General features: G+C 51.7%; 1 protein-coding gene across 2 annotated transcripts in view; it reads right to left on the minus strand.

Annotated features, from left to right (window-relative positions):
* OGDHL (oxoglutarate dehydrogenase L) overlaps positions 1 to 13351 on the minus strand; it is a 28980-nt gene extending 15629 nt beyond the window's left edge. Inside the window, exons 1-6 of one of the 2 annotated variants that reach the window (XM_056130379.1) lie at positions 13215 to 13268; positions 10159 to 10219; positions 7876 to 8080; positions 5605 to 5775; positions 539 to 641; positions 78 to 193 (exon numbers count right to left, since the gene is read on the minus strand). In XM_056130379.1, coding sequence (XP_055986354.1) covers positions 78 to 193; positions 539 to 641; positions 5605 to 5775; positions 7876 to 8079 — 594 coding nt within the window. In that variant the 5' untranslated portion in view covers position 8080; positions 10159 to 10219; positions 13215 to 13268. Of the gene's footprint in view, positions 1 to 77; positions 194 to 538; positions 642 to 5604; positions 5776 to 7875; positions 8081 to 10158; positions 10220 to 13214 lie in introns of both variants that reach the window. The other variant, XM_056130380.1, reaches the window with a different exon arrangement.
* Between the last annotated feature and the right edge of the window lie 3435 nt (positions 13352 to 16786).

Genomic DNA, 16786 nt, shown 5'->3' on the forward strand with positions numbered 1-16786 from the left:
CCTGGCTTCCGGACTGGGAAGGGTAGCTCCCTGCTAGCCATCGGCCAAGGGGCCTCCCCTCACCAGCCCGCGCTCACCTCCAGGCGCCGGATGATCTCCCGCAGCGAGAGGGTGCTGTCCGCGCCCCCGATGAAGGTGGTGGTGGGCAGCTGGAACTCCTTATCCAGGTCAGCCTCCCGCAGGTCATAGAAGGCTGAGGATGTACCATGTAGCCAGGTTGGGGCTCGACAGCATCCCCAGACCTCTCAATAAGCCCCACCCCCCACCACCACCCCTTGCCTTGCTCCCTCGTGCTAGCTGAGACCTCAAGAGCCCTGAGTGGCAAGGGGAAGAGTCTGGGGCTGGCCAGGAGGGGGGTCTCGGGCACATTTCTCTGGAGTGCTGAGCAAGGGGCCTGCTAGGGAAGCTGAGAGGGCCGCACAGGGATGCTCAAGTTGCACACGGGGCCCCGACCCAGAGGCTACACCATCTCCTCCCAGGCACAGATGGCAGCTGCCTCTAGCGCTGAGAGCACAGGGGAAAGGGCGCCGACTCTCACCCAGTTTGTCGATAGTAGTTATCAAGTCCGAGGGCACAAAAGAGTCCAGGTCTGCATCCAGAATGCCCAGGGGGTCCAGCTGGGCGACATGGTGGCCTCGAATCTGAGAGGGGGAGAAAGGAAGCAGCTGGATCCAGGCTCCAGGGCCCGGCCCTCACTCGCTGCTTTCCAATTCCCAGGTTCCATGTGTCCAAATGCCCAGATGCTCCCAGTTATGAATGAGGCCACCAGGGTGGCAAGAGCTCATCTCCTCAAGAGAAATTTTCAAATACAGGAAAGAAGAGGGTGGCTGGAAAGATAGTACAGTGCGCAGGGCACCCGCCTTGCATGCGGCTCACCCGGGTTTAATCCACAGCATCCCATATGGTCCCCCAAGCCTGAGTAATTCCTGATTACAGAGCCTAGAGTAACCCCTGTGCATTGCCGAGTATGGCCCAAAAACCAAAACCAAAAATAAAGACAAAAAAATAGAAAAATAAGAGATACACCAAAATGCACCACCAGTACAAGGAATCATGAAACTCAACACCTCATACCAGCAGTGGATAAAGGAAGTTCGTGCAGGGGAAGAATACACAGCTTTCAAAAGAAACGAAAGAAGGATGGAGAGCTCGCTCAATGGACCAAGTACATGATTTGTATGTGGGAGGCTGGGTTCAATTCCGTGCACCACACATGGTCCCTGCTGGCACTGCCAGTAGGGACCCCTGAGCATAGAGCTGGGAACAACTCCCTAAGCACTGCCAGGCTTGGACCTCAAACCTAAAAAACAAACAAAAAAAGAAATGAAGATAATCTCAGGGCTGGAGCAATGGTACAGCGGGTAAGACACTTGCCATGCATGTAGCTGCCCTGGGTTCAATCCCCAGCATCCCCAAGCACTGTCAGGCTCTGAGTGCAGAGACAGGAATAGGCTCTGAGCATTGCCAGGTGTGGCCCAAACACACACACACAGAAAGAAAGAAAGAAAGAAAGAAAGAAAGAAAGAAAGAAAGAAAGAAGGGAGGGAGGGAGGGAGGGAGGGAGGGAGGGAGGGAGGGAGGGAGGGAGGGAGGGAAGGCAGACTCTGTGTTAAGCAAAAAGAAGCAAATCACAGAAAACTATGACCTATTGTCTAAAGAGGGAGTTATGAGTAAAAATTATGCAACTGTATACACTTGTACCTGAATCTGCATATCTAATTAATGCAAACTTTTTTTTAATCAACGTAAACACAAACTTATATATTAGAAGAATACATTGCAAAGTGAGCAAACCAGAAAATGAGAAACAAAGAAAGGACAGAAAAGAGCAGGGCTAGGAGCTGGACTTTCAAGGCCCCGTCTCCCTGGAAGATGTGACTCTGGGAGCTGGCGAGCAGGAGGGCTGGGTTCAAGTCCTGGCACTGCCGGTCCCCTAAGCACCACCAGGACTGAGCTCTGAGCACAGGGCAGGAGTTGTCCCTCAGCACCATCAGGTATAGCCCCCACACCAAACTCTCTGAACTTTGAAACCTGGCAGATATGTCGCTATAAAACAAAACTAAATTTTAAAAGCTGAACGTAAGAGGGAAAGAGAGCTAGTATGGAGGATATTTGCACTAGCTTTGTATGCAGCTAACATGGATTTGATCCGGGCACCACTTGTGGTCCCCTGAGCTCTTCCAGGAATCATCCCTCAGTGCAGAGTCAGGAGAAATCCCTGAGCACAGCCACGCGTGACCCCTAAGACTCCAAATAAATCAAAGTTGAAATAAGACTGGGGAGATGTGCTCGAAGGGCTGGAGCACATGGTTTGTGCTCTGGCAGTGCTCAGAGGCTACTCCTAGCTCTGTGCACGAAGTATGCGGGAGGGCATCAAATTCAGTCCTCCCACAGACAAAGCATGTGCTTGGCCCACTGAGCTATGTAACAGGCCCCTGCTTTCAGCATTTTGAAAAGGAAAGGAAATCAAGAACAAACCTTAATTCCTGCATTGAAGTGTGTAAAAGCTTCAGTATAAACCCATAAAGTATGTTATATAATATATATATATATGTGTGTGTATACATTTTTTTTTTGCTTTTTGGGTCACACCCAGCGATGCACAGGGGTTACTCCTGGCTCTTCACTCGGGAATTACTCTTGGCGGTGCTTGGGGGACCATATGGGATGCTGGGAATCGAACTCGGGTTGGCCGCATGGAAGGCAAATGCCCTACCTGCTGTGCTATTGCTCCAGCCCAGTATGTTTTACTTTAAACACAGACACACAGACATACATACAGACACACACACACACACAGAGTTCCTGGCTCGAATCACTGAAAGGCCCCTGAAATTATTACTGAGATCAAAATGCAGCAAATACTCAGCACTCCCTGGAGAGTGACTGGTATCAGGGACGAGCAGATGCAAGAGGAGATTGGAGCACTGGGGCAGCAAATGAAGCTGGGATCCAGGATACGGTAGGAGTCATGCTAAGGACAGTACCTGACCAGACAAACTCATCAATATGTCTAAATTCACACCCTACTCAAAAAATGAAAGCCTTCACTGGCCATCTGTGGAGGGTATGAGGAACCTCCTAATTTTGAAAATCAGGGGGCAGAGACGTGGCTCAGTGCTAAAGCACTGGTCTTGCATGTGTGGGTCACCACTGGTCTGGGTTTGATTCCTAGCATGAAAGAACAAAAGAGAAAAGAAGAGATAAATGGAAAAGAACAGAATGAAAGTCAATGAACAGAAATATGAAAGACTGATCCTACCGCTCCTAGACAATTCAAATTCAGGGTATAAAATGAGTTGATAAAGAAAACCTTTTCCTGATGGAAGTAATTTTATGTCATAAACAAAGACAAAAATAGAAAGTCACTTTTTTTTTAACTACCCCTAATGAGTTAATGTGTCCAGGATGAATTAGTCATCCCTAGCCGCTAAATGATGAAGCGCCCATCACCCCCAGGAAGCTGATTTCAAAACAACAACAACAGAAAGTCAAATCTATATTGGATCAAGCTTCTAGATCTTACTACCTATTTACAGAAATTCCAAGGGACACAGACGAAGGAACACCATGGGGATGCAATCAGCCAACTCCAGACTCAAAAGGCTACAGGACAAACAACCTGGTCTCCTGGGGGAGGCAAGACACGGAAGGGCACCTGCAGAGCATAAGAGGCTTAAGGACCATTTCAACTTGTCACAAGTTGTGGCTTTCTTTGGATCCTGATCCTGTTCAAACAGGCAGCAAAAAGAAATTCTGAGACAGACAGGCAAACACGGATACCAACAGGATATGTAAACAACTGCTCTCCAGAAGAAAGTACCTGTCATTGAGCCAGAGGCGGGGGGGGGGGGGGGGGGGAGGCGGATGGCAGGAGGAGGATGGCAGGAGGAAACTACAGTCATTGGTAGTGGGAAATGGACACTGGTAGAGGGATGGATGTTGGATCATTGTATGACTGAAACCTGATCATGAACAAATGAACAGCTTTGCCCTTGTGTATCTCATGGTGACTCAAAAAAAAAATACATGATTGAATGGGGGGGGCATGGAATAAATACAGTAATTATTAAACAAAATAATAATAACCGCTCTCCAGTGGAGGGGGAAGTAACAAGTGAGTTAAGATTCTCTTCTCCAGGGACTGGAGTGATAGCACAGCAGATAGGGCATTTGCCTTGCATGCGACCGACTCGGGTTCAATTCCCAGCATCCCATCTGGTCCCCTGAGCACTGCCGGGGGTAGTTCCTGAGTGCAGAGCCAGGAGTAACCCCTGTGCATCACCAGGTGTGACCCAAAAAGAAAAAAAATGATTCTCTTCTCCAGGTCTGGGGAGAGAGCTAAGAGCTAAAGCACTGCAACATAAGTGAGAGAACTTAGACTAATTGAGTCCAAGCACACCCTCCCCCACCCCCATCCCGCAAAGGAGCAACACATCGCTTGAACTTGCCCAGAACAGGTTTAGGAATTATTTATTTTTAATAGTAAGTACAAATGCATTAACCCAGAACTCTGCTTCCTATTGGCTACCCCCGTGGAAGCTTGCAGAGGTCAGGCTCCGCTTCCACAGGCCTTAATCAAGCTTAGCCAGTCACAGATTCTCCTGCAGGGGTCTGGTTCGTGAAAGGACAAAGAGCAGCAGCAGCTCTGGGAATGATGCTGGACAGATAAGGCCTGCACTCAGAAGGCTACTTTGTATTTCAGAGTTCTACATTCCTGGTTATCTGGGGTTTTGTTCTCCAAGTTTCTGCTTGGAGAACTTTCTGCTTCTTTCAGCCAGCCAGTGAAAATCCAATTAAACTAGCAAGGTTGACTCACAAGTGGCCCCAATCCAGGGGGCCTGAGGCCAGGGAAGGGACTGGATTCAGGACTCAGCTCCTCACCTTTCCGCCTCCTTCCCCAGGGGGCTGGTCCCAGGAATGCAGCTAACGTGAAGTACTCCTCACTGCCCACAGACAAGCCTCCATTTCCGTTTGCTAAGGCCCCACCTGCCACCCCACCTGCAGCCAGGCAGGCACATGCTGCCTCCCCGGGGGTCTCCGCCAAGGGGCCAGGGCGCCCTCGCCCATTCTTCTGCGCCCCTGCATGTTGAGTTTCTCCGGTGAAACACCTTCTTTCACTGGCTCCCAGTGAGACCCACACCAATGATACCCATTACGGTGTGAACACCCACAGAGCCCTCCAGTGAGACACAGAACACGGAGCACTATCAGGCCAGTGACCCAGTCTAAGTGGCCAGCACAGAGCATCTGACTGAGCCATCCACTCATCCCATAAATACTTACTAGCATCGTCAGCCCCTGACCCCTTGGAATGCTCCAACCAAGAGCCATTAACCAATCCACCAACTCGACTTTCCTGCCACCGATGCGTTCCTAAGTACTCCTCTAGGTACCTGAGAGACTGTGCTAGGCGAGGTGGGCAACATCCACATAGAGACCACAAACCAACCAGCACACACACAGAATGCCAGGGGTGTAGCTCAACAGAGTAACAGGAGGAGGGAGCTACAAGGATAGAGGACTTGGCAGAAGGTGCTCTGATGAGAAGCCACAGAACGAGGAAGCCCCCTCCCACCCACGCGCAGGGCCGCAGCCGCTCACCTGGTAGGCCCGGATCAGGGACTGCACGGCCAGGTGGTCCTCCACCAGCTTGCTGGTTTGGGCCTGTCTGGAGATGACGGGCCTGCTCTCAGAGACGACAGCCGGGGCTTGTGGCTGACCCGGCACACCAGAGGCCTCCTCGCTGGCTTTCCGGAAGTAGCTGTCCCAGGACTGGGCAGGGGCAGAAACAAAAAAAAAACACCAAGTTAAGGCCTGGGAGAAGCTGGGGACACAGGAGGTAGCTGATGTTCCATCCTTCCTCCATAGCTAACGTTCATCCCTCCTCCATCCTGATGTTCTGTCCTTCCTCCATAGTTGATGTCCCGTCCCTCCTCCATCCAGATGTTCATCCCTCCTCCATTGCTGATGTTCCATTCCTCCTCCAGCTCTCAGGATTTCCTAGGACCTCTCTGAGGACCTTCATCCCCAATCCACAGACCCACCCAGTTCCCTCTTAGACCCAGCTTGGCAGGGGCTGGAGGAGGCTGTAAGTGTGACCTGGGGGCCTCAGGTGTGAAATGGGCCGCTATCCCTAGGGAAACATGCCATTCCCACCCCCGTCAACGGGGCTGGCCTCTGAGATGGCAATCTGCTGGCAGGCCCTCCGTGTGTTCAATGGGCATCTTTGGAGCCAGCAAGTCCGCCACTAGTCATTTGTTCTGCCAATGTACAACTATGCCCATCCACGGTTCCCTCGGGACTGTTTATAAAAATGACAGCATAAAACCCACCTAAACCGTGATCAATAGGAAACTGATTAAGTAATGGCACATTTAGAATCTAGAAGATTAAGTGGCCTTTATAAAAATAGGAGGGCAAGGAGTATTGATGATGTGGAATGCTGCCAACACAGGTTGTGAACACTGGAGAAGAGGCACAGGGCTGCCATTGTCTGCGTAGCAGCAAAAAGTACACAGGCCTGAGCGTAAGGACCTCCATGCTCTCTAAGGAAACACGCCAGGGTGCTTTCCTCCACACACACCCATGCCAATGGCAGCAGGGAGCTAGAGGGGCCAAACCCCAGAGGAATCCCTTTTGGAAATTAAATGCACACACGATCAAATACACATTGACCGGAAATAATGCCACCTGGGGTGAAACGATCTTACAGAGAGCTGCCCATGTGCCAGATAACAAATGCACAAGACTCTGCACTGGTGCACTTGACATGACAACTGGACACGGGAAATGAGGCAGCTGCCTGTCAGGGGAGCTGGTGTGGCATATCCACGCCACAGAATACTCTGCAGCTGGAAATAAAGGAATAACTAGGCTTTTGATGAAGATCCTGGATATATAGAGTCAGTAGGAAAAGACTGGAGCAGGAGCCAGAGAGGAAGCTCAAAGCGCTGAGTCCATGTTTCGCATGAAGGAGGCTGAGGTTTGGGACTTGGCCCTTCCACATAGTTCCCAGCACCATATGGTCTGCTGGCACTGCTGGATACAGCTTCTCCCTCATCCCGACCCCCCCCCCCCCAAATAAACCTAGAGCAGGAGAGCACCCATTCCATTTACAATTGTGTTTAAGGGGTCAATCCACGAGGAATATTGCCCCATGGTTGGAAGCCTCCCTCACGAGCTGGGGGAGAAGGGATCACTAAGTCAATGATGGTTGGAGGAATCGTTTGGAATGGGAGATGTGTGCTGAAAGAAAAAGGACCAAATGTGATCGCCTCAGTATCCCATTTGCAATATGGTACTGCCAACCATAATGCCCAAAAATAGAGTGAGAGGATGGGGAAAATTGTCTGCCATGGAGGCAGGGGGAGGGGTGGGATGTGGGGGGGGGGGATACTGGGGACATTAGTGGTAGAAAATGTGCACTGGTGAAGGGATGTGTGTTTGATCATTGTATGTCTGAAACTCAAACATGAAAGCTTTGTAACTGGATCTCACGATTAAAAAAAAAAATTTAAAAAGAGGAGGTGTCGATCCAGAGTCAGGTTTACAGTAAATTTACCCAACTCTCTGAAAGAATATGCAAGAAGCTAAGAATAAACCGGGGACAGGCCGGTAAGTGCTCAGCACTGGGAGGAGGGTTTCAATATGGAGTTTTTCCTGCCTTGGTCGGGGCACTGTGAAGCATCACATCAGCCCCAGGACAGCTACATGCTCCACCCACCCAGCATGTGCTCGGGTTCTCGCCTACCAGGAGTGCAGACTGACAGGCAAACCAGCTGCCCCAGGCCACAGGGCAGCCAGTACAGGACCCCCGGTGGCCCCCACAACCCAGCCAGAGCTTCCCCACCTCCCCCCGGGCAGGCTGCTGACCTTGTGGACGCTCTGGGGGTTCTCCAGCCAGGCAAAGTACATCTCCTCCATATAACTGGAGCCGCCTCCAGCTCTGCTGCCCGGGAAGGTGGCCGGGGGCCCCGAGGACCTGCCGCGCCCGCTGCTCACCTGGGCATCACGGGGAACGAGGAGGCGCACAGCCTGGGCCCCGAGCCGGGTGGAGAGCAACCTCAGCTGGCTCATTCTAGACAGAGGCACAGGGGACAGGCATGTCACCGTGCCTGGCACAGGGGGAAGGATACACCTGGGATCTACCGGTCTTACAGAGCAGGTGACGGAACAAGCAGTGAGGGGACAGAGGTGGGCAGGGGGGCTGGGCAGCCCTGCCTGGAGTCTCCCCACACAGACTGTGTTCCCCAGTGCTGACAGCACCCTCCAGCCCCACCCAATTCCAGGACAAGCACTACCCAGGCCCTGCCTCTCGGGGGGTGTCAGCTGGAAACCTGAAGCCCATTCTGTTTTGTTATTTTTTTTTTGGGGGGGGTCACACCCAGTGGTGCTCAGGAGTTACTCCTGGCTTTGCACTCAGAAATTACTCCTGGTGATGCTCAAGGGACCATATGGGATGCTGGGATTTGAACCCGGGTTGGCCGCGTGCAAGGCAAACGCCCTACTCGCTGTGCTATCACTCCAGCCCCCTGAAGCCCATTCTGAAGTCACCAGGCACCATGCAGCTCAGGCATCACCTCCAAAGGGCCAAAAGGGCCTTAAACCTCTGCCAAGAGGGCCTTACGGGGGCTGATGTACCCACGTGGCAAAGTCAGGGAAAAGCAAGCAAAGAAGATGGGTAAAAAGTGTGGAGGGGACAGAGCGGGTAAGGGGCCTGCCGTGCACACAGCCACCTCAATCCCTGGCACCTCATAGGATCCCTGAGTACCACCAGATGTGGCAAAAAGAAAAAAAAAAAACTGTGGCAGAAGGATGCTGGCAGTGAGTCTCTATCCCAGGGCCCTGCTAAGGGGCTCTGGTCACTGACACCAAAAGCTCACTGACAGCGGCCTCAGTGGGCCCCGCTGCGAAGCTAGAGGATCAGGGTTCAGAGGAAGGAAATGCGACAGGGTGCAGTAGAAAACAAAGTGAAGGCGGCCGCAGGAGCGGCCCTGAGCCCAGTCACACCTCCGCCACCTTCCCTGGCTCCTGCGGCCTGCTCCGAGCCTGCACAGACCGGCTGCTCTTCAAGGCCACGCTCTTCCTTGAACACGTAACTCGCTTGTTTGTCTCTATTTGCTTATTTCCACTCTGGAGAAGCCTGTTTCTCGCTGGTACGTGTACTTCTCCCTCTTTCTCACCTCACACGTTTCTAAATAAGTTTCAATCAAAACTTTCTTGCTGCAGGGGCTGGAACGATAACACAGTGGGTAAGGCGTTTGCCTTGCACATGGCTGACCCAGGTTTGATTCCCAGGATCCTATATGATCCCCCGAGTACCGCCAGGAGTAATTCCTGAGTGCAGAGCCAGGAGTAACCCCTGAGCATCGCCGGGTGTGACCCAAAAGGGGGGGAAAAAACCCTTTCTTGCTTCACCAAGAAAAAAAAAATGCTTGCACCCAGGACTCATGTCACTCAGCACAGCCAACAGCTCAGGGTACTGACAGGCCACAGCCCTCTCAGAGTGGGAGGCAGAAAAGCCCAGAGTTCATCTCGTGCCCATAAATCACCTGCTGTTTGCTGGGGAAAACTCCTGAATGGGGACGGGGTTGCTTTCAATGGGGATGGGGTCGCTCCCTCTATATACTACACCCCCAGGAAGGTGTTCTAACAGCCACCACCCCGCACCCTCAATCCCAGAGTACCTCTAGGGCTCCCTTAGCAGACAAAATGGGGGGGGGGGGTTGACAGGGCTCCCTGCGGCCACTGCTGCCCCCCCAGACCCTGGCCATGGGGGTCCAACGTAGGAACGACAAAGTAGAAACACTTTCCCCCACCCCAGCCCGGCCCTGAGGCAGGCCCAGCGCAATCAGCCTGTAAAACAGTTCCCTGCTGATTCAGCCTGTGAGTGGAGTGCAGGACAGCACTGACACACCCCGAGGACACACAGGAATCCTCTATTTCTCTTCAGTTCCAGATGGGGGTGGGGAGGGCAGGGGGAGCATCAATGGCTCCCAGGTGTGAGTGGACTCCCCACCCCCATCAGCTTCACCCAGTCCCCGGAACTCTCCGTTTAGATCTTGCAAAGGGGTCACATCCCAGAGCAGGACACAGCCCTTCCAGGCAGCCCCTTCCCCCTCTTCCTCCCACATCCCCACCACCCCGCCAACTCACATGAGCCAACACAGGAGACCTCCTCAAGCAAGAAAACGTGGGGTCCGCAAGGGCAACAAGTCTAAAGAGAAGAAATATTTTAAGCCATAATTATTATTATCATTTTGCTTTTTGGGTCACACCTGGTGATGCACAGGGGTTACTCCTGGCTCATACACTCAGAAATTACTCCTGGCAGTGCTTGGGGGACCATATGGGATGCTAGGAATTGAACCCGGGTCGGCCGCATGCAAGGCAAATGCCCTACCCACTGTGCTATTGCTCCAGTCTCTAGAGAAGAAAAAATTTAAAAGCAAAACTCAGTTCCCCCACCGGCAGGGAAGGAAGTATATTCAGCTGAAACCTGAGGCCCAATTTCCCTCAAGTCCAGCCCTGAAACATCATGCCAGAGGGTTTCAGCCCTGGAGCAGCAAGTCACCACTGCTGGGCTGGGGTCAGAAAGGGCAGGATAGGCTTCCCTCCCATCATCCCCGTGGCCTGAGCAAATACCCAGCAGAGAACCATGCGGTTCAGAAATGACTGGCCTGTGGCATCACAAGAATCTAAACAACCCAGGGAGTCCTACCATTCCCTCTTCAGTGGCCAAAGCGGCCAGAGAGGGGCCAGGATGATGGTAGTACAGTGGGTAGGGCACTTGCCTTGCACAAAGCAAACCCAGCACTATGTATGGTCCCTAAGCCCACCACGAGCAAGTCCTGAGTACCACTGGGTGTAGCCAAACAAACCAAAACAAAATGATAATAGTAAGTCGGATACCCAAACCATCCTTCACGGGGATAAATATAAGAACACACACCTGGGGTGGGCTCTAAGCTCATGAAACAATCTGAAGAATCTCACTGGAGGTGGGGGGCTCACCTTCAGAACATGAAAACTGAGGCAGAAGGAGGCTAATTAGCTGACTGATGGGCCTCAGTGTGTTCTAAGGCTACGTTCTCCTTATGGAGGAGTCAAGACAGAAACCCAGGACTGGAGAGACAGCCCGGGGGCTGAGCACATGCTCCATGCTGGAAGGCCAGCTCTGGACCACCACAGGGTCTGCCCCACACATAGGACCTCTAGGAGTGACCCCCCAGCAGGGCCAGGAGTAGCCCGTTGGCACTGTCAGATGTAATGCAAAAGTCAAAGGGGAAACGATAAAACGTAGAGCGAGGCCAGAGAGCGCGCAGGGGACAAGGTGCTGACCTAGCTCGTGACTGACCTGGGTTTAATTTCTGGCACCCCAAGTGCTACCATGAGACCCCTGAGCACACAGCCAGGAGTAAGCCCTGTGCATAGCCAGCTGCGGACCAACTGTGGACCACAATTTTTTTAAAAAATAAAGATAGAGCCCGAGAAGCTACCGAGAGTATCTCACCCTCGCGGCAAAGCCTGGCAAGCTCCCCGTGACGTATTCGATATGCCAAACACAGTAACAACCAGTCTCAAAATGAAGACGTTACTGGGCCCACTCGAGCAAATCGATGAACAATGGGAGGGCAGTGACAGTGACCTCTAAATAAATCCCTCAAATAAAGATTTATCTTAAAACCCAGATTTCTGAGTGACGATGCACTTTCCAGCAGCTGCACCCACAGCTGCCCTGTTTTCTTTTTCTTGATGAGAGGCACCTGGCCTGGTTTTACGATCAAGGTCGGATTTGCCTCTGTGATCAGAGGCCATACCTGGCTCTGTGCTCCAGGGACCATATGCGGGGCCCTGGGGTTGAGCAGGAACTGGCCACCTGTGAGCAAGCCAGCACCTTCACCCTTTACTCTCTCTCCAGCAGAGCTGCTCTTTCTGAATTCTCCACCCCAATGGGACTAATCAGATCAGGCAAGTGCCAATGCTTGGCTGCCCCCAACCTGGGAACAGTGTTTAATAAACACCCACAGTGCGGGATGGCTGACCTTCACCTGGCCGGGCGGGAGGGCTGCCAGAGGCTGCCCCCGTGCCAACAGGCCCTGAGGACCCAGGCACCTTGACCATCTGGGGTCAGAACAATCTCAGTTTGGGGCGCCAAAGTGCCTGCCTGCCTGCCTACCCTGTCGGGTCCTGCCCAAACCAGTGGAAGCAACCAACTCCCAAGAGTTGTCGGGAGCTGTACCCTGCCCCCTCCTAGGGACAAGGTCAAAAACGTCCCCGCCTTTGCCCTCTAGAACCAGGTTGCAAACACCCTGCTGCACTAAGCCTTCCCCACCAGCAGACTAGGTTGTTGGCCACCACAAAAAACATCAGTTAACAGATGCCAGAGGGCAAAGGGGCCTCCCTGACCTTCAAGGTGGGCGGCAGGGTGAGTCCTCCCTGACTCCCCCCAAGAGGCAGGCAAGGAGCCTGATGTGATGCAGCATCTTCAGAGGGAAGAGGGCTGCTTCTGAGGCGCAGTTAACTAGGCGCAACGCCGCCCCGGCTAGGTCAGAGAGTTTACCCTACAACCCCCTCTCCCATATAAGCCAGTGAGTGGGAAAAGCAGTTCCCTGGCCGCCAGTCCTGTCTTCCGTTTCCCCGTCTGTGTCGGACACGGTGGTTGAGACGGTCTCCAAGGGTCCTGGCTCTAACTCACGGGGCTCAGGGACTTCGAAGCTGCCCGCCTGTCCACTTTCCAAGCACGCACCGCTACCCCCTACCCAACCCCGGTGCCCGCCGCTCTCCGAACCCTCAACCCTAGCCCCTTGCGGGGTGCCTGACCCTTGCGGGGATGAGGCCCAGCTAGGGCCAACCCCCCGCAACTCCCCGGGCCACTAAGGGCCGCGGGGGCAGTCTTGGGGCTGGAGAACTCTTTCGGATGCTGCAGCCCCCCCGTGGATGCCCGAACTCCCAGCATCAGAGTGTAGCTCCTTTAGGCAAAACTCTGCCCTCCGGGGTTCGACGTGGGAGAAAGGATGGGGGGGAGGCCTGGAGCGGCTGTGGCCAGCACAGCGCGAAGCCAAGGTCACGCTCACTCCCCCTGCCCCCTCCCCTCCTCCCCGGCGGGCAGGAGCCCCCCAGGAAGACGGAGCCCAGAGAGAGGGGCCGGGCCTCGAGAAGGCAGAAGGAGAGAAGGCTGAGGACACGGAGGAAGGGGCTGCCGCGCTCACCGGGCCGGCGGGGGTCGGCGGGGCAGCGGGGTCCGCACTCAGCAGATGAGGGGGGCTGCGCGCCCCGGGGTGCGCGGCGCGCGGTGCCAAGTACCTGGGTCACGTGACGCGCTGACGCCCGCGGCCCGGGAGCGCGCGCCAGACTCCGCGCGTCATGACGTCTCCGCGAACGCCCCGCCCCCGGCCCCGCCTCCCGCCCGCGACTCTGTCCGTGGTGCTGACGGCCCGGCCTCCGAAGCTTCTCGAAGCCTGGCAAGCCCCAAAGCAGGGGCAGGAAACCGTCCCAGGACTGGGAGCCTTGGCAGACTGGGAGCACTTGACCACTAGTGCCTGCTCAGAGCCCTAAGGAGAGTGTACTAGAAGATAAACTGCTGTTTGCATGCTTAACAAAGAAAATTAGGAAACCAAAAAAAAAAAAAGAGTAATATATAAATTACTGTATATTATCAACTGCACCTGTCTCATGGGAACAAAATAAACTGAGACATCTTGGAGGTTGTGAGCTCAGAAATATAGGGGAATGTGGTTGTTAGGAATTAGTTGATTGTTCATACTAGAGCTGATTGGTGCTTTGCATGGAGAACATGATTAACGCAACCATCTACATCTGTACCTGAATTCTACCACAGCTGGGTTTGGGGGAGATGTTTAAGGTTTATCTGATAAACCTTAATCTGTTTTATTTAATGCTGTATTCCTGACACTTTGCATAGTACCAACTTTTATCTTTTCAGCAAAAACATAAAATGTTATTACTTAATAAATAAATGAAACTTAGATCCAGAAAGATTTGTTTATCCTTTGTTTTCTAGTGAAGAACAGTAGTACTCAATTGGAGTGCTTTGATTAAAACACATCGGAAAATCATCTGACTAGATTAAGCTAAATAGGAGATTGCCAGGAATGATAAGTGGGTGAGCAGGTTTGTGAAAGAATTCACTGAGAGAATAGTAGGCAAAGGGGAAGTTTATTGGGGAAATACATGCTTGAAAAGGAGCACCAGGCCTTTTTTTCTGAGTAAAAGACCCAGAGTCAAGCAAGGCTGGTGTTTTGCCCAGGATTATTTCCTTGATGACTATGAGAGGATTGGGGTTCATTTACATAACTGAGGCCTCCAGGTCAGATTTGGGTTCCTTCTAATTGTTCAGATGCATCCTACTGATAAGCATTTTACTGAGCTGCTGTACATTATCAACTGCACCTGTCTCATGGGAACAAAATAAACTGAGACATCTTGGAGGTTGTGAGCTCAGTGTCTTTTCTCCCCATTGTGGTTCCCTGAGAAATGCATGGGTTGTATCTCCTAGTACTTCCCATGCTGGCTTCCTACACCTTGGTTTTGTGCCTGGCAACTAAGAATCTGTGGAACAATGCCATTTTCTAACAATTTCACCCTTTAATCACAAAATAAATGTGTCTCCCCTCGATATAATACTCATCAGAGTTGCTAAGAAGACAGTCTATGGAAAAATTCACAGAATCAGAGGAAAACTGAAGAATTTGTTTCAGGAAGCAAGACTGAGTCAGAAATGTAAGGTCTCTTCAAACCTCTAAGTGTTTAAAATTCAAATTCTAGGCCAGAGAGATGGTACAATGGTTTAAGTATAGTACTTGCATGCAGCAAGTACTTATACATACCTAGTTTGATCCCTCGCATCACATAGTCCCTGGAGCACTGCAGGAATCAGCCCCCAGTACCACCAGGGGTGGCCCCAAAACCACTCCTCCTCCACAAAAAAATTCAAATTCTAGAAAGATATGTTGTTTAGTCAGCTTTCTGTTGATGTAATGATCCGGCGTGGCCTGAAGTGAAAGAGAGGGGGATGGGAGACATCTATCCAAAGAACACATGAATTGAGATGTAGACAGACCTTGGGATGTCAGTACAGTAGTAAACAGGACTGAACTCAAGGGCAGGGATGGGAGGGGATTAACACATGTCACTACCAGCCCCAGCAAGAAAACAATGTTAGTTGAAATGAAACATCACCACTGAAAAGGATGAATAGAGAGCTTTATTTTTTTTCCAAAGTTTAAAGTTGAAGGCTGCCTGGAAGAAGAAGCAGAGTTCAACTTAACTACATTATGGTTCCTCCCCACTCCACCTCCCAATACAAAGTATGATTTATATACAATTTCTATAAGAGAGCCTTCCTCAGTAGAGGAAAAAATTATGTTTAAAGTCATAGAAGAGAAAAAGCATTTGTCTTTTGATGGGCATATGGCAATTTCCAACATCCTGGCTGAAACAAGTATTAAAATACATTTGGGGGCCAGAGTGATAGCACAGCAGGTAGGGCATTTGTCTTGCACGCGGCCGACCTGGGTTCCTGAGTGCAGAGCCAGGAATAACCCCTGAGCATCGCTGGGTGTGACCCAAAAAGAAAAAAAAAACCCCATTTGGATTTTGAGACCGTTCCATAAAACAGGAAACATTGTAGGGACGAGGATATGTAAATCAGAGATAACAATTTCTCATAAGTTGTATGGCTTGATGACACATTACCTGGTAACATATTGTTATATTTAGCCTACCCACTGTTTTGTTTTGTTTGTTTGAGTCACACTCAGAAGTGCTTTGGGGCTACTCCAGTTTTGGTGCTGGGGAGGGGCCTGGGGAATCTCATGGTGACAGGGACTGAACCCAGAGCTCTAGCAAGCAAAACTTGCACTCCAGTCCTTTGAGCCATTTCCCAGGTTCCTAGTAGGCCTATTAGCATAAGACAATCTCTGCAAGAAGGTTAGAATGTAGATGCATCCAGGCTCCTAAAGCAGGGCTTTTACATTTAAAAAGAAGGTTTTGTTTTTCTTTATGGTCCATAAAAAGACTTCTGCAAAATTCACATCTCCCGCCTGAAGGAATATTGGAGCATCCTTTGGACTAGCTTGGAGGGAGAGGAGAAGGGAAGCTAGAACTGAGGGCTGATAAAACCAGAGTGTAAAGTTTAGACAAATAAAGTGAAAGTTTATTAGGGAGAGCACTGTCAGGAGGACAAAGCAGAGACCTCTGAGGGAGGCTTAGAGCCTTTTATCTTTCTTAGGGGCCTCCTTTTGGGTGGGAAGATGAGATGATGCATACTGTTATTTTTGGGGGACCGAATGGTTTGCTAGGTCGGAAGTGAGGTATGCAGGTGAGGCTGCAGAAGCTGCTGGACCCTGGGAGGGCGGGAGAGCCTGCAGGAGCCGAGTGTTGTTGCAGAGTTCAGAGCAGTTCCAGGCCTTTTAGATGATTGTTTCCATGATAACAACGAGGTTTTTTTTTTTCCCAGGGGCATTGAGTTCATCCCAACGTAGGGTATTTTTTCCCTCAGCAGCTTATACAAAGGCAGGTCGAGGGAAGAGAAAACTACCTGGAAGGAATTATTTCTGGTGGTCTAGGCCAGAAGGGCTGGGCAGACCATGGTGAGAGGGTTGAGTCTCTATCCAGAGGGTCATGGAAGATGAGCAATATTTTAAGCAGTGAAGCATGAGGTCAGGTTTGCCTTTTCAAATGCTTTCCCTCGCCAGGCCAGGCAGTTCTGCCCCAGTTCCCAGTCAGCCCCTGATCCTGGAAGTCACGCCCTCAATCCACC

Source organism: Sorex fumeus, unplaced genomic scaffold (genome assembly GCF_029834395.1).
Source record: "Sorex fumeus unplaced genomic scaffold, SorFum_2.1 ptg000078l, whole genome shotgun sequence".
In the NCBI taxonomy this organism is placed as follows: domain Eukaryota; kingdom Metazoa; phylum Chordata; class Mammalia; order Eulipotyphla; family Soricidae; genus Sorex; species Sorex fumeus.